General features: G+C 39.7%; 1 protein-coding gene across 4 annotated transcripts in view; it reads right to left on the bottom strand.

The window, feature by feature from the left end:
* Positions 1-18,600, bottom strand: part of RBMS1 (RNA binding motif single stranded interacting protein 1) — a 131,459-nt gene that overhangs the window by 25,511 nt on the left and 87,348 nt on the right. For all 4 annotated transcript variants that reach the window (XM_024735880.1, XM_024735881.1, XM_024735877.1 and 1 more), the window contains exons 3-6: positions 17,748-17,806; positions 12,312-12,403; positions 2,574-2,731; positions 473-552 (exon numbers count right to left, since the gene is read on the bottom strand). In XM_024735880.1, coding sequence (XP_024591648.1) covers positions 473-552; positions 2,574-2,731; positions 12,312-12,403; positions 17,748-17,806 — 389 coding nt within the window. The remainder of the gene's footprint in view (positions 1-472; positions 553-2,573; positions 2,732-12,311; positions 12,404-17,747; positions 17,807-18,600) is intronic.

Genomic DNA, 18,600 nt, shown 5'->3' with positions numbered 1-18,600 from the left:
CTAAGCTTACGTTTCATTTTTTTTTGAATTTTAAAAGAATTTTTTATTAGAGTATAGTTGCTTTACAATGCTGTGTTAGTGTCTGCTGTACAGAAAATTGTATTAGTTATAGATATACATATATCCACTATTTTTTAGATTCTCTTCCCATATAGGTCATTACAGGGTATTGAGAAGAGTTCCCTGTGCTATAGAGTACGTCCTTACTAGTTATCTATTTTATATATAGTAGTGTGTATATGTCAGTCCCAGTCTCCCAATTTATGCCCCCTCCCACCCCGTAACCATAAGTTTGTTTCTCTATGCTTCCATTCATATTTAAACAGTTGGGAGAAGTGAATTTTGAAGTCTTATTTGTAGATCCAAAGAAATAAATTTTAAAGAGCTAAATGAGGAGGGTTTTGTTCTTGATATAAGAGGCACCACATCCTAAACAAAAGACTACTGATACAATTTTAGACAAACAACATACCAGAAACTCCGGGTGGTGTCTTAATGAATTTTCCATTAAAATGACCAATAACGGCTTCGCACTTTTCTGTTGATTCCATCCTATTTATACGTAAAAATAAAACAGGTAAATAGTCAGAGATATCTTAGTTTTCATTTTGTCCTGTACACATGAATACAATCCTATAGGTTTATTGGATACAAATGAAAACTAACAAAAATGTGAATGATAGGAAAAAGTGGGTTTATTCTATCTTTTATTTAACTGTTGTTTGTGTGCTTCCATAGTAAAATAAAAACTTGATAACCACACAGTACATTCACAGAATCATAAAAGAAATAAATCACACAAAGAGTATTTAATATCAAGCATAGGAAATGTATAATTTTTTCCCACTTGTAGAAAAACTGATAATCAATACACAATAGCTTTGTTAGTCATGATAGTGAATTAAAAATAAAAAATGCCAGTTTAAAATACTAGTGTATTTAGTGCTGCTGGGATATTGGTCATTTTAAAGATGGTCTTTCCTTTTACATATTCAAAAAAATGACAGACTCAAAAGTCATGATAAGAACCGGTGTTAATCAGAGGATGTGCCTTACCGGTTTTTCTCATTAGCTTGAAGTTTAAAATTAAATTAGTGAAGTCAATTATGTACCTTCTTTGTCATCTTGGCTTTAGAGGAGGAATTAAAGGATGGAGCCTAACAACTTATTCCACATCTGCAGGTGGCTAAGAACGCCTGAGAAACCTTTCAGGGGAATTAAATCATTTTGATTTATTTTTCTTTAATGGAAAAAACACTGAATAATCTGCTCAAAATGCACTACACTCCTGGACTGCCCAGAAGAGTTGCACCTTGGTTTTAATGGGTGGTTTTTAATAGTTTTTAAAAGCAATAGAATTTAATTGGGTTCTATCTTTGGATACAGAAATGAAAGTCCTTGATCTGCTTTCAGAGGAACACCCACAGAGGGACGATTTTCAGATGGCGCTGGGCCTTACACTGTTTCACCTGGGTCCTCTTAACCCATGAAGTGCACACTGGGGATGCTGGCCTTGGTGACTTTCCACCTGTAGAATACCTTCGTTTTATTATAAAATCGTCTGGCCTAACAGAAAGAGTAATGGACTGAAAGCCAGAAGAACCAGGTACTAGACCTTGCTTCATTGCTTGGCAGCCCTGGGACAATGGTAAAGTCCTTTCTTTAACTCAATTTTCCTATATGTGAAAGAGTGAAAAGTGCTTGCTTTGTTGGTCTCACAGGCCTGAGGTAGGTGCGATTGTCATCAAATAGGATAATGTATAGGAAAGTAAAACGTCAGCAATTTCCCCTCCAAAACCAAAGTCAATACCTTAAGATGTGTAGACGTTATCGGTTACTGCACAGTATTAATAGGTTGCTAAATGATGTAAAATCAGTTTTTGTACGCAGGCTTTCAGATTGCAACTACGTCAAAAACCAAAGCTTCTTTTGTTTAAGGTTTTTAAAGGAAGCAAACTAACCATTACACGGAAGTACCCTTTCTGGGGAGGAAGGGATAAAAATAAGATGGAAGGAATGAGGGTAGTTTAGATATCTGCAACATTTTACTTCTTAAAAAAAAAAAATCTAGGCAAAAACTGTAAAATGTTACAATTTGTGTAACACTTGGGGGGGTTAGACAGGTGTCTGTTGTACTTTTCTGAGCGTTTGAAATATTTCACTTAAACATCTAATTCACTGGCCTTATTGATGATGAACCAAAGTTCCATCTAGTGAGACAAAAATACCAATTTATTTACAAAATTTAGGAGCCTGAGATTGTTGTTTTTAAGAAGTTTAGGCATCTTGATCTAATTAGTCAAATTATTAAGGAAACATACTTGCAGAACTGCTGTTCATGTGGTATTTCCTTCCCCTAGGTCACCAAATATTTAGTGTCTTCAGGTTCAAGAATCCTAATGAGCTTCCAAAAGATTTGGAAAAACGCAAACGATTTTTTATGCATAATTTAAGTTCATGGTACAACTGGCTCCTGGAACCCTGGCTTAAATTCTCTCTCCTTGCTCAATTTTTATTTTCCAGGAGATATAGCAGAGCTACTGTTGTTGACAGAAGACAGGCAGTGTGCTTACCTAGCAAAGCCAACACCACGACTTGTCCCACTGGAATCGCGTAGTATCCTTGTAGAAATAACTTGTCCAAATGGTTTCAGCATATTTTCAAGTTCTTGCTCATCCATGGACAGTGGCAAATTAGAAATATACAAGTTGGTAGGATCTTGTTCCTGTTGCTAAAACCGAACAGAGAACTGTCTATTAATTTCCAGCAGAAGGTGAGATATGTGAACACACTTTTCCTTGGCCACTCTCTTAGCTCAGTTCCTTTGAAAGTACTAGCAAGTGAGATCATGGGAACTACAGAACACCCGAGTCACCATGAACACTTGAAAACAGTGTCTGAAGCTTGGACAATCTGTGCAGGTCAGACACGGTCCCACCAAACCATTCTTGGCAGGTTTGGAAGCAGAAGCGCTGGCAGGAGTCGCTGGGTTGGAGAGGATGCCCTCATGGAAGCAAAACTCTCAGCTGTTTGTAGTGTTCTACAGAAATAACTAACCTCTCCTCCGCTACTGTTTTTAGGAGCCCATTTTGGGCAAACTATTGCACAAATGGCTGTCACTGCTAATAATTCAATCCAGAAACACACGACGGATTCTGGACTAAGTCAACTAAAGTCCAGTGGGATTTTGCCCAAATTCCCTTCTTTTGCTCTACAGCAGAGTCATTACTACCTCTGAGTTGTGATCACCAATGGGAAATAGAGAACTTCCTAAATTAACAAAAACAAAACCCCACAAAGTCATACAAAATGACAGACTCAAGGCAGTACAAGTTTTAGAATCTGGATAAAGCTGAACTCAAATGTAGATGGGGGAAGGGAGTTTTGCTAAATCTTTGCTACTCTAAGAGTGATCCAGGGGCCAGCAGGGATGGAATTACCTGCAAGCTTACTAGAAATGTAGAATGCCAGGCCCCATCCCAGACCTACAGAATCAGAAACTGCATTTTAATAAGATCTCCAGGCAGTACAAATGCATATGAAAGTTCGAAAAGCAGCAGTTAGATCATTTCCCACCCACCTTTGCACTGCTGAGGTAAAATCAGCTGAAACCAAAGATAGCAACTGAGTTTTCTGAGAACCAGTAACAGCTATGTATATTTACTGAGTCTGGTGTTAAATCATCAGGAAATAAGCTTATATGCTATCTGGAATATTTTCTGACCAAGTAAAAACTCATCTCGGCAACTGTGAGATCAGGATGATCTTAACTTGAAAACGGGCTTTCCTTTGATCTTACTACCACTTGTATCTTTACATATTGAACTATGCAAGTTTATGATTTTTCTTTCTATTAGCAAAGTCATTAACCGATGTCTTAGCCTTAGGCAATAGAACAGCACACTCATTATATTTAAATTTCCAAAATGCACAGTACTTTAAAAATATATGTGAAACATACGCATACTTGTACGAAGTCTCTACTTTCAAATGTATCCTGGCATTAATTAAACCTGAAATAAAACCTTTCCTTTCAGATGATCTGCAAGTAAAAGTAACTGACCTTTAAGATTTAAAACAACAATCTGGTATCCTAGGGAATGGCAAATACCCTGGTAGTCCCAAGAATTAAAGTTACCGAAGACTGAGAAACTATGGGCAGAAAGTACTGTCCCTATGACTTCCCGGTTCTGACAGAAGGCAGCCTGTTACCAGGCCAGTCCCAAAGGTATGGAGCAGAAGCTCCCAACCTGGGTGGCCCAGACTCTCAGGGGTGTCAGTGCGGTTGTGTCCAGGAAAAACATTTAAAAATTTCAAGTGCTCAGTAGCAAGCCAGAAACTTAACTTCACTAACCCTTGACAGACTAAACAAAAATGGCAACTACCTTTGCTTCTGTCTGAAAGTAGATAAAGTCAGTGTGGTACCACTGATTACCTTGTGCCGGGCAAAACCTCCCACTGAAAATTACATAAAGCATATCTTTAATGTACAAAAACTGTAAAGCGATTTAATAAATGCATGACAGTAACAGATAAAATGCTTCAGAATAAAGGGAAAAACAAAATGGTCTTTGGTATTAAATTTTTCAATTTCTTCTCAGGTGGATTACAAGCTAAGATTTTAATTCCTTATTTCCACTTTATTCACTACCTTCCCTGACTTCACCCAATTAATCCACAGCTCCTCAATGAACTATCTCATGTTGGCTCTAACCTCCCAAGTCCCTGAAGCTTTCCTGGAGTGCACAAGACAGTATTTGTTCCTGTGGAAGTCTGGTCCTTAGTTGGTGAACACAGATAGGGTTATATCTCTCTGAAGGTGGGTACACTGAGGGGTCCTGTAGCCTAATACAGTCCAATGACATTTATAGTGCATCCTGTACATCCCAGACCCTCTTAGACAATAATTGTGACTCCAGGTCTGTCTTCTAGCCGTTTATAGTTGAGTTGGGGAGATAAAAACACATGTAATGAATGCTGTAACAGAGATGTATACAAATCACAATGGGAGGACAGATAGGGGAGCTTGTCTTTATTAGGGAACACTTTACAGAGGGCATGACATTGAGTTGAGACTTGAGAAACAAGCATAAGGCATGAGGCTGAAAACCAGATTGTGAAAAGCTATCCAAGGAGTATGACTTTTTTTGTCAGTTATCACCGCTTAAACTTTTCCACTTAAGCAATGCTAGCACGAAAGAGAATGACTATGTATCCTGAAGAGTGTGTGGGCAAAGGATAAAGTAGCCTTGCCAGAGCTGCAACATTTCCTTGAAGGCTTTTATCTAAAAAAAAAAAAATGTATCACGTAAATGTTGCAATCTACTCCCTAACTATTTGAGTTTGTTTCACATGGAAACAGTATTTCTGAATTAATACTTTCGAGTCATACTGACACTGCAGTCTTAAGATAAGCCATGTTTATCCTGTGATTTCAGGCGTTATACTTTGTTGGGTGAGGGGAGGAGGAGGAAGGGGGAGCCTTGTCCCTGTGCTGCAGCTAGAAAGCCACGCCCTAAAAAATCTGCAGCCTCCGGAGGCACAGAAGCAAGGGAGTGATGTGATCAAGTCTATCTTATTAGAAAGATTTCTGAATCATGCTTAGTCAGATTCAGAATAAAGCTGGGAACTCCCTAATTAAAGAGCATTAAAACACACCTTGGACAAAGATGTGGCATAAAAAATGTTACGTAAGGAACATGTATCATAAATATTGTGAGCTTTCTTTTTTTTAAAATAAATTTATTTATTTTATTTTTGGCTGCGTTGAGTCTTTGTTGCTGCGCATGGGCTTTCTCTAGTTGCAGGGAGCGGGGGCTACTCTTTGTTGCGGTGCGCAGGCTTCTCATTACGGTGGCTTCTCCTGTTGCGGAGCGCGGGCTCTAGGCTCATGGGCTTCAGTAGTTGTGGCGCCCGGGCTTAGTTGCTCCGCAGCATGTGGCATCTTCCCAGACCAGGGCTCGAACCCGTGTCCCCTGCATTGGCAGGCAGATTCTCAACCACTGCGCCACCAGGGAAGCCCATGAGCTTTCCTTTTGAGTTACAATTATTAAAATCTAAATGACTAACATTTAAGAATATTTAAGAATGTTCATAGACTTTGTCATCTGTGAAGTATTTTCGAAAGGGCTGACAATGTAGGTAACTAAGTACTTTCTAAATCTGTGGTTTAGTTGCTATTAAACTATTAATAAAAATGTTATTCTTGGGTCTTCCCTGGTGGCACAGTGGTTAATAATCTGCCTGCCAATGCAGAGGACACGGGTTCGAGCCCTGGTCCGGGAAGATCCCACATGCTGAGAAGCAACTAAGCCCGTGTGCCACAACTACTGAAGCCCCTGTGCCTAGACGATGTGCTCCACAAGAGAAGCCACTGCAATGAGGAGCCCGCGCACCGCAATGAAGAGTAGCCCCCGCTCGCCACAACTAGAGAAAGCCTGCATGAAGACCCAATGCAGCAAAAAAAAAAAAAAAAGTTATTCTTTAAAATGTTAATTCAACTTGAATGTTTACCAATGAAGAAAAAAAATAATAAAAAGTGCTAAATCAGAATCAGGAAATTGAGCTAACCCACTCTATGATGAATAGTGAGATAAGATAGACTAAATACAGGTAGATATTTCCTGTGATTTTAACGCATTTTTTTTCAATAGCAAACAGTCAACTAGCTCTCTTCATTTGGAATGACCTCTAGGGCTAACATTATTTATCCTTCTTTTCAAATGGTCAACTGATCCTGCACACATTGCATACAAAGTTGCAAGTAAAAAAAAAAAACAAACAAACAAAAAAGAGAAGTAACTCCAAGCTGGCAGCAATGGCCACAAGAATATCTGATCACCAAAGGGTCCATGCATTCTAATCACCATACATTCCTAGTAAACAGAACATACGGTACTTGTACTACGTGAGAGTGGTTCTTGAATAAGGGTAATTTCGCCCCTTTAAAATCAGGGACAACCGTAACTCTGTTTTATTACATACAATGCTATGTCAAAAAACAATTTTTCTGTAAATCATGGGTGGTCAGAGATAAAAATGGAGCTAACAGGCCTCTTTATATCCCTAGGGATGGAAAGTGTTCAATGGCTTCTTTAACAGGTAGAACACTTGGATCCCACATTGGCCATGAGAGGGATAAATGGCCACTAATGTTCACTTGAGTAGAAAAGTGGGGCTTGGAGGTCCCTCATGGTGTAAAGCACTCAGTCATCATCTGAAAGAAATTAACAAAAACCTCCCTATGCGTGTGGAATGGTTCCTAAAATTCAACAAAGGGACCTGGCAGGAAGACCAGACATCTGTTTTCTCTTGTACTGAGTAGGTTCACCAACCAGCAGATAGCTGCTTATGGGCATGTGAATGCAAACTGCTTGAAGCATGGTAGACTTCTGTATGGAAGGGCGATTAAATTCCTGCTCCTTTGACTGCCTATTTACTGAGAAAAGTGCGAGCATACCGCTAGGCAAATAACACAGGGCGATCCGACGACCCCCAGCAGGTCTGAAGAGGTATTGCGGAAAGGCCTACAGAAGTCACTCTATTAACAGATATCACCAATGTTGGCTTGAGTTTTATATCTTTTCAGCTCGTTATCTGAGGTTTTTTTCTTCTTTTCATAGATTGAGTCTTTTATTTTGAAAAATGCACACATCTGAAACAAATGCCAAGTTTAACATACGTGGCTCAAGTTTAACCTTGAGCCTTTTGGAAAACCTTTGGTAAATTTCATCAGGGTACTCGATAGACTCAATAAATATAATTTTTAAATGTCCCATTGCTATCTCTCCATATCTGCCCAAAGTGGGAAGTTTTTCTCTTGCTTAATTGGCTTCTTTGATCATCAATAAAACAAACATTTGATATCTACCATAGGCCAAGTACCAAGCAAGGCACTGAAATTAAAACACGAATAAGAAACAACCATTGTTGTCCAACGCTCTCCAATTGTAGCTTTATAGTTCAGTTTTAAATATTTGTGGAGTTCTTTTTCAACTCAGATGGTCAAAGTGTCAAACAATATTATACTCTCCCCCACTCCCCAGACTCGCCTAGTGGAATGTCTCTTAATTTTTTCTGATTATGTAAGAAAGCAAGCCTTTAATATGTGGCAATGTGAATTTTCAAAACTTTATAGTGTCCAGATTAATTCACTAGAGGAAAGTGGACAGTGACAGGTCCCTTATCACCCAAACATCGGAGCCAGACCTAAACTTTTATAAACTGTCTCCACAAAAGGTACATGCCAGATGCTCCTTTATCCAGTCAGCATAAAGGGGATAATAAGTCAACTCCTGATACTCAAACCCATGGTTCCGTGACACAGAACAATGGACCCTCTAGCATTTAAAATACCTTTTGTAACTTTAATGATGTAATAAAAAAGAAATCAGGTCCAGGAAACTCAGTCATCCTACAGAGACCCGAAGAAATTCACATCGTGCAGAATGTTGGCACACTGCCAGCATCTCTGAACCCGTGCATTGTTCCCTCCCTACAGATGATGTAGGAAGGGATCACTTTTCCTAGGCAATTTACAGTCCAAGCCACCTAAGGAGGTCTTTGAACAGTGCTCATTATCAGTCCACGGGAAAGCTGGCATTCAAAGTGCACTGTTGACACAACGTACAGTGCCAATCTATGCCCAGTCCGGTTCTGACTAAATGCATTGTAAAGACTTCTTCAGACAGGATATATTTAATATATTATGCTACTCAATATCACTGGCACTGAAAAGATGCCTAGGTAAGTGCTCACGGGGCCGCTCTAAAAAAGGCCTCTGTATTACCTGGAGCACGTTGTTAAAATAGCCCTCTTCCTAACTTTGTTTCAGCAGAAGTCACCAAAAAATGGGTTTCAGGCATGCCCACGTTCCAGAGTAAGAAACCAGACCACCTACACAAAGTCTGCATAGGAGTGGCTGAGATCTGGCTTGAGAGGCTCAGCTGACCACCCACCTCTCGTCTGCCTGGGGGAGGGACTGGAGAGGGTGGAATGAACACACGTGTGGAGAGAACCGCTGATGTGTTCTGAGTCCCACCACAGGGGCTGCTTCCCCCATCACTGCCAGTCCAGCAAGAGGGGCTTCAACAGACCCCTCAGGAGGCATGGTCTGTGACCTTTGGAGCTCGGTGGATACAATGAATCAATGTCTGACTTACGCCTGAGGAATCTAAAAGGCAAAGGCTGGTTGAAGGGGCCTATAAGTGCAATTGGGAGGTAACTAGTCTCCCACAGACAGCTGGCAAACACATCAATGTGGGCCACACAGGTAGAGTTGGCCCAGGGTTGTGTTAGAGCCTTCCAGGAAGGCTGTCTTGAAGAATAAGAAGGTCCTAGAAGAAAGGGGCTGAAGGCTGACCCTTAGATTCTCAGGAGCTGAGGCTAACAGCCTGAGGACACGTCTTCTCTAGCTTGTAGGAACTACAGGGGAGAGAGCAAAGCATACTACTAAGGAAAGCATCAGTTCTCTGTCTGCCCAGAGAAATCAACACCATATCACGTAATTGTCAGGTCAAGAAACTTTCCCATCCTTTGCCACTGCTCCAACCTTGGAGGGGTTAGAAACCACAGCTAGCTATGGAAGAGTGGGAAAGACACACATTTGGGAAATAGGAAAGAAACTAACCACGCTCCCATCCCAGGACAAGCTTACTACTTAGAGCAGACCAGAGCTGGGGGAAGGGAGAAGTTTTAATATTATACGGCACTCAAAATTTTGTCAAATAAACAGGATTGGACATTTTAATTATAGGTATCACACACTTAGCATTGGAAATGTGTTCTTAAAAAAAAAAATCAGACATTCAGCATCAAAATGTTAACCAGGAGCCTATTTCATATTATTTCAAGTAAGAAGTATATAATGTATTACCATTAATCACAACCCCCAATTTCCTAAAATGCAACTAAATACATTTGTTACACATCTGTACGTGTGTCTGTATACACGTAATACATGGTTATATTGGGATATAAACTTTTAAAATACCACTTTGTTTTTGTTTTTTTGCGGTACGCGGGCCTCTCACTACTGTGGCCTCTCCTGTCGCGGAGCCCAGGCTCCAGATGCGCAGGCCCAGAGGCCATGGCACGTGGGATCCTCCCGGACCGGGGCACGAACCCATGTCCCCTGCATCGGCAGGCGGACTCTCAACGACTGCGCCACCAGGGAAGCCCTAAAATATCACTTCTTGATCACCAAATTATCCATATGGTTGTTAGCAGACAACTGCTTTGTAAGTCGTCATTTCTCTTAGCACCAGCGGCATCCAAGACACATATCCCTTTTTGCTGACTCTCAGCAGAGTTTTCGAAACCTCTACACAATTCTGACATTTACAAACTGTATTTGGAATATAACCTGAGATTTCCCCCTTAAACATCTTGCTTAAAATATTGTACTGAGATTGGTGTAAATACATATAGAAAGGCTGAAAATGTACTGAAAGACAATTATGTTCCCTGAAATTTGGATATGAAAACAATTAAGGGGCATTCTACTGAAAAAAATTAACCAGAAAGACCTGAAATGAAAGAAGCAACTGAAGGAACTTTTCAAAATTACGAGAGTAGCCAGAAAAGTCATGGGACCTGCCCTAGATTTTATCCATGAGAAGAAGAAACAGGAGCTTCACAGAGTAGAGGAAATGGACAGAACAGAGGGAAAAATAGAGCCCTTTTCCAATTGTGCCTTAAAAGTCCTGCTTAGAAAATGTATGGTTACCCATTGTTTACATAGGCGTATTAAACATTCTGTAAATCATATACAACTTAGGTATTGCATACTCACAATTAAATATATTTCAAGCCTCATAATCACCGTCTTTCAACAATACCACAGGAAACTGCTGTATATTATGGACAAGTAATCTAAAAATCATGGTTTAGTATTTACAGTTTGTTTATTTTAGCTTCTTCCTCTGGAGTTTAAAAACATCTGAAATAAGTCCAACTCAATCCAAAGGTCTAAAAATATTAAAAGTCAAGGATTACTTTAGAAAGGTGATCCCTTTTATCAATTCCTGAAATCTTTATTCATGCTTTTTTTTTTTTTGCGGTACTGGGCCTCTCACTGTGTGGCCTCTCCCGTTGCGGAGCACAGGCTCCGGACGCGCAGGCTCAGCGGCCATGGCTCACGGGCCCAGCCGCTCCGCGGCATGTGGGATCTTCCCGGACCGGGGCACGAACCCGTGTCCCCTGCATCGGCAGGCGGACTCTCAACCCCTGCGCCACTAGGGAAGCCCCATGCTGATCTTTTAATCAAGGTAAATCTCTATCCTGGTAGCTGCATATATGTCCTTCAACAGCTTTAAGGTCTTAGCAGGTAACTTATCTCAACCAGGGTTCTTTAACTTCCATAAATCTTCTTTCCTTATGGAAATGGGAATACCCTTCAGGGAATGACCACATGCTACTCTTCAGAAGCAGCAGAGGACAGCACAAAATTACTTTCCTCCGTACTTCAAGACACTAGATAATATAAAATTACCGATCTTTTGAAAAGAATATACAAGATATCAAACTGTCAAGTTTCAAACTTGAAAATATGTTCTGTAGCAATTCAAAAACCACAAATAAAAAAATATGTACATAATTGTATGAGTATCTTAATAAATGTACTTTAGGCACTAGGTATGATATAACCCAAGTTTACATTTAGGCAATAAGACTGGAGCATAAATATCACTTCAGTGATTAAGAGTTCATCAAAACAAGTCCTGAATAAAGCTACTGCAGAACTACTAAAGAGAAGATTTATAATCCATAAATAACCAATGTCTAAAAATCACTGACTTTTACACAGAGGAAATAGTATCTGTAGCTTACATTGCATTAAAACTACTAGTATATTTGTACAACGCATACATATGTGATTGTATTTTGTTATTCTTTCATAATATGACATTCTATACACAATTACCTTCGGAAGTGTTTCTAAAATGTATTAATTCCTTAAGCATTGACATTTAAAAATTATTTTAAAAAATACAGTACAGAGCTTCAGCCCACAAGTACCCACTTACCTGAGAAAATCTGGTGCTATTTCTCCATTTACTTAGGGGGTTACATAATCTGCTATGTAAAATTTTATACAGTTCTAAAACCCTTCTTCACATATAAATTTATGAGGAACAGTCTTTGGCAAAATAGCTACCATTGAGGATGCGAAGGCATGGGACAAGTGTCCACAGGTAACTGTGGCTCACTGGGATGGAAGGAAGAACTTGGATGGTGACAGGAAAAGCCACGTATCTAGCTTCAGAACCAAAGCCAGAGACCACAGAAGTGAGTACTGGCTCTCAACTCACCTTTGCCATTTGAGCTTGAACCCCACTTGCCTTCAGGGCAGACACAGCCTTCTGAGCTGCTGCAGGACTGTCAAAGTCGACAAAACCATAACCTGAAATGCAAAACACACTTAGTGTTTAAGCCATTATTTTATGATTACATAGAGGAAAAGGATGACTCCATTTGGTCTCTGATGCAGGCAGCAGAAATGAAAGCCCTGACGTTCTGACATGTCTCAAGCTTTACAGCCGCAATGCAACATCCTCCTCGAGCTGTCCTTCCCCATCTATCACGGGCTAGGCAACTTTCCCTTCAAAGTTTAAAAAAAAAAGGAAGAAACAAAAACAGTTTTTTTCCTTTTCCAGACCTTTTTCTCAGGTGTCCTGTACTTACTGGCAGAAAAAAAAAGACATCTGAGTTATACCAAGATTTAAAAAAAAAAAAAAGGAAAAAGAAAATCAACTTCAGAGAAGTAGCATTTTTAATAATTTGGTAAGAAAGATGGTGCTATCCTACAGAGTTTACAAGTGTATGTTTATTCTGTAGACTACATTTTATTTTTCAAATAAGTTAAGTACAACCACTGGATACCCCAAATATAAAATAATCTAAATGTTCAAACTTGGTTAAAAATATCATTATTTATCTAAAATAGAGCTCATGATCTCTTCAAAATAAATAAAGGGGGGGGATGGCTCCAGAAACCCGAAATAGCTGTTTCAGCAGTTCATGTCCTAAAGTCTAAAAACAAAACATAATAAAACAAATAAATAAATAACCTCCTAAGAGAGGTCCTGGTTCAAAGCTTATTTATCCACAGCTTTTCAAACATTTAAAATAAGCTGGTCAGCTATTCTGCCTGGCCACGACAAATCAAAAGCAAGAAATAATGGGGAAAAAGGGTCGGGTTGAGGGTAGGGCTGCTACAAAATAATCACATGGATGGTATCCATATGCTAATTATTAGTGAAAATGAATAGCAATCAAGAAAAGAGGAAAACTATACAAAGAACAGGCCTTAAAGCAGCATATGAGCAAACAGCTCCATGAACTTCACTGACCCATAAGCATCACTGTGTTAAACCAGGCAGCCACTGATCTGTCACTATAACTCTTAAGTTACTGAGAAACGGTCCAATTCCATTTAGCGCGCTAAAAAGATCAGGGTACCAGGCAAAAAGACCAACAGAGATTTCCTTGGAATTCAAACCTATTATCAAATTAATTTTATTTTCTTAATTTATTTGTTTTTTTTTTGCGGTACGCGGGCCTCTCACTGTTGTGGCCTCTCCCGTCGCGGAGCACAGGCTCCGGACGCGCAGGCTCAGCGGCCACGGCTCACGGGCCCAGCCACTCCGCGGCATGTGGGATCTTCCCGGACCGGGGCACGAACCCGTGGTCCCCTGCATCGGCAGGCGGACTCTCAACCACTGCGCCACCAGGGAAGCCCATCAAATTAATTTTAAATGAGGAAGAATATTTTGAAAAAGAAAAGCCCTGTTTGGAGGTTGCAGAGAAGAGGGGCCAGCCCTATCATTTAGTTGCAGATATTATAAAGCTATAGTCATTTAGACAGGAAGAAACTAAGTGTCAAAATAGGCAAATATATGCATCAACAAGACCAAACAGAAACTTCAGAAGTAGTCCAAAGGTGAGTGTGCAGTATTAATACCGAAAATATTGCCTGGTAACAAAACTAGTGAACTAGACCATGGATTACAGAAATAGATGTTTTAGGAGACAGAAGTGTCAAAGCTGAAACAAGCAGCAGCTTCCTTCGAGTACTTGGAATTGGGTTGGAATAAGGCCTAATTTGATTTTGACAGTGAATGGAGAAATAGCCAGGTTGGAAAGAAAAAGAAGAGGCTGATCCAAGTAAAAGCAGAGAACGCTACTCAACAGCCAGGTTAGAAGTCAGGTTCAACGTATTTTTGAATTTTTTTAGAAATCTGTTGTTAATGCCAACATGCAACCCGTTATGAAGGTACACACAGGCACACACATACTCACTCTCTCACTCTCATACATATTTTACTACCAAATACAATTTAAGCAGGTCATAAATGAACACCCAACTACACTGAAATGATGCAACTTCTACTGATGGATATTTAAGACACCCTCCTTAATTTTGCTGTTGTCAATAAATTACAATAAATAGAAGATCTCAGGTTTGATATTCATGTAGTTGAAATTGCTATTATTCAGGTAATATTAGTATTATTTTATCTGTTATTTCCTTATTAGGAAAAATCCATAATGGTTGCATTTTTAGTTAACTGTTTATAACCTTTTCTGGCCTTGCCCGATGTCTACTACATAGCTGTTTCATAAATATTTGCTGAAAAACAAATATAACAGGTAAGCATGCAACCCTGGGCTCTTTCATTTCCTTTATTATATTACTTTCAAGTAAGTATAAGAGTATATAAATGAGTTTCACAGGTTCCATGGGTTTCATTATATAAATATGTACACAGATATTTCTGAAGGTGGGATAAACTAAGTAACACAGCATCGTCTCGCTGGACCCCCAAGAGGATTCTTCTCAGGTCTCAGGACCAGGAACAGTTATGGTATTCCTGCTTCTTGGATTTTATTCTACATTGTGATTACTGAATCACGGGAATAGGTATGTTTATTTTTGCTTTGGCAACTAAGAAATACAGGGCTATTTCTACAGTAACAAGAAGTTTCCTGCTCTTACCCCTATCTTCCCTTTGGTCTGACTTATCCTCACCCATTTTATGTCTGTGTGTGTGTGTGTTTTCTGGTCTTATACGCAACTCTGTAAACACTGATAATTGACCAGCCGGGTGTCACAATCAATCCGTTGTAAGCTTTTTTTTTTTGGTCCTGAACTACCATATATTCCAGTGCTGAAAAGCATTTAAATACCTTTTCTTGGCCAAAAACTGACAAAAATTGAAAGGTAGAAGAGCAACTGAATAGTGAATTTTTAAATTTAATAACTACGATAACATGTTATTCAGAGCAATATTTCCTTCAGCTTAATTCTGTCTTCTGGAGAGAGGCTTCAAAATATGTTTTGTGGGGCTTCCCTGGTGGCGCAGTGGTTGAGAGTCCGCCTGCCGATGCAGGGGACAAGGGTTCGTGCCCTGGTCTGGGAAGATCCCACATACTGCTGGGAGGCCCCCGGACCGAAAAAAAAAAAAAAAAAAAAAAGTTTTGTGCCAAAAAATGTTCTATGACCTATAAGGTCTCTAATTTCCAGGTATAAAATTCTTTGATCTGTTCAACTCTCAAAAAACTGTAGACAACACAAGCACTTTCCATTTATACTAATAACCTCTTAAGCATTACCTATATTCATCCATCCATCCACCTACCCACCTTCTCAAGTTATCTGTAACATGGCTTACATGTTATCTGTCTTTATTATGAGCTATGCTGTGTTATTTTTTCTCATTTGCCCTAAAATTATTATTTTTCAGGAGCTCTATCATTCTCCCTCCCAGAATTTTATAAACCCATTCTTGCTTACTCTCTCCCCCTCACTCACTCACCCACACCCCAGATATCTGTTGCTATTTCTTCCTGAGAGGCCTGTGTGACACAAAGAGACTCAGAAGGTTTCTCTCATCGCCCCCCACCCCCACCCCCGACATAAGGCAGTCTCGCCTGAGACTCAATTTAGGAGAACATCTACAGGAGACATGTATTGAAAACAGTGCTGAATTATTCTTATCCTTATTTAGAAGCCCCCAAAATCTCTCCACTTATCTTTGGACCCTTCCCAAATATCATGGGTTTGTATTATGATGTTCAGTTTAGCTTTAGTATTTTTTTACTTGTACCTTTTCCAGATCACGCTAAGCATTTTGTGGAGTTTTGGCTTCCAGGCAATAGGGTCTTGCTGGAAAAAGAGTGTGTAACAGTAGCGTGTCCAGTGTAGAGGTGTGGCAGAGAATTCACCCAGGGAGGCCTCTGGGTCCTCTCTCTCACGTAACTAGGGCAGCTGTGCTTTTTTTAAACACACTGATCTGCTGCGAAGACTTCTTTTTCGGGGGTAAGGGGGTTGGGGAGGTGAGGAGGAAGAAAGGAAGGGTAAGGTTATAAAACGACTTGTCTACTGTGATTTCTCTCTTGGTTTGAAACAAATGCTGAGATCAGCTTCCTGTTTTATACCTGCAAGAGTCCGGTTTTTTTTTTTTTGTCATAAAACCGAAAGGTTTTTTTCTGTGTCCCTGCTCACCCAAATCATTTAAAAATATGGTAAACAAGACTAATCTGGTAACTGGGTAGACATTTCAGTCTACAATTTGACTCTCTCCAGTTTAATTCACTGAAAATATTAATTGAGTACCACTCTACGGAAAGCATGGCTCTGTTCACCGTCGTAGGGCAAAACTGCCTGAATGTGCCATGTTGACTAAACATGGGCTTAGATATTTGCCACAATAGCTCCTTTAAATTCAGCAGCTTTGAAGAAGAGACAGAAATACAATGAATCACTTCAAGTCTAGTTTAAAGGAAACGGCTGGCTTCTATGGCGAGGCCCTACCATACCATCCAGAGGCTTCATTTATGTTCTCTGCCTTTTTCAGATTGTGCTAAGCCACAGCCATCACCACTACTTGAAAAACTGGGCTCTAATTAATGAGGAGATTTGCCTTCTCTGCCTATTCCTGTCAACCTTATTTCAATTCACGGGGTCAGTCGTTAGACTCAAAGTCAGCTGACTCCATTCTTCCCCTTTCCTAGAAATCACATGCCTATTATTAAGATGCTGGATCATTAAAAGTCAGAACCACGGAGCATCAGTGCTGCCTACTCCAGACGCCTCCTCTTCCAGCTCATGGAGCCGCATGAGCTCATCCTAATTACACGGAAAACTGAAGGTCAGTGCATCAAATTAATGCAGCAGCATATTTCAAAGGGGCGTATGACCTCCCCTCCCTATTACAATTCGGTCAGTGAAAATGGTTCTCTCCTCCCCGCTGCCAATATTGTCAACAGGCATTCAGCAGAGAACAATTGGGAGTATTGAAACATGTAATTAAGTACTGCTTAAAACTACTCTAATTAATAGAGCCAATTTGCACAATATGTAATCTTTTCAGTTCTTTAGTGCAGTCCAATGGTCTTCAGTAAGCAGCTCTAATCTCCTCAGGCTCAGCAAAGAAAAGCTATTTTCTAACTCTACTCCCCTTTTAAGAGCAGGGGATAAATGCCAGCCGGTATTTTGCATGTTAACTCTACTGGCATCAAATCTGGGATTCTGGCAAAGGGCTAGCTGCTGTTGGGTTTCCAGCCAAAACTCAACCAGGGACAAACGCAAGCAATATGCTGACATTGTGCAAGACAGAAACTGGGTGACATGTAAGATTTGGATTTTAATAAATGGAGGTAGTTTTGAAACCAAAGATCAAGTTTAAAATTCCATTATTTTTCTAAAGCCCTGATTTAGCAAATCAACAGCCAAGGAAACATACCTTTGCATTTGTTCGTTGTCTTATCCAAAATTGCCTTCGTGGAAACAATTTTCCCATATCTAAGAAAAAAAAAAAGAGAAAGAAGTTATAATTGAGGAACCTTTATTAATGTCTAAGTCCAGAGAACACACACACTTATCAAACAACTGCAAACTTTCAAGTACAAAATGTTCTTTACTAGGGGACGGGAAATGAGAATTCTAAACATAAACTAAACTAAAAACGGGGAACAGCTAGGCCTCTCATTTGAATCTCTGGATTACAGTTTGATGTTTAGCTTTGAGGACTCAGGTACTTACCTGATGATCTTGGGACCAAAAAAATGGAATGTGAGCTCTATAAAAATAGTTTCGTCTAGTAACACCATGTCTGTGGTCAAATACAAACCCAAAGGCAAGGCTACAGAAGTGTTAATGGAAAGTACTAAGATCAACATAGCCTTTATGAACTAATCACGGTGGGAAAGCTGCCTGGATCATATCTATTCATTTTGCTTTTGCAGGCAGCTCTGCATGGCTGTAGATCACCACAGAAAGGTGCGTATGTGTATATATCTTTAACACACTTGATGTGTTATTTAAAACAGGTCTTTTTTACCTAAGATTTTGACAACTGTTTATAAATACCTTTATTAAGACCTCTTTGAATGCTGTAATAATAGTTATACGGTGTACTCACTAATGTGTGTGTGGGCACGTGTGTGCAAGAAATAGGCAATGCAAAAATATAAACCAATGAATCAGGAATTAAGCATTACTTTTATGAAGGTTTGTATGAAAAATGTGTTCAAATTCCTTAATGTACAACAGAAGTTGGGAGAAGAAGGAAAAAAATTCAGAATATTAAAATTGAG

Source organism: Neophocaena asiaeorientalis, unplaced genomic scaffold, assembly GCF_003031525.2.
Source record: "Neophocaena asiaeorientalis asiaeorientalis breed wild unplaced genomic scaffold, Neophocaena_asiaeorientalis_V1.1 scaffold72, whole genome shotgun sequence".
Classification (NCBI taxonomy): domain Eukaryota; kingdom Metazoa; phylum Chordata; class Mammalia; order Artiodactyla; family Phocoenidae; genus Neophocaena; species Neophocaena asiaeorientalis.
Note: the sequence above shows the minus strand (reverse complement) of the source record. Positions and strands in the feature narration are given on the sequence as shown.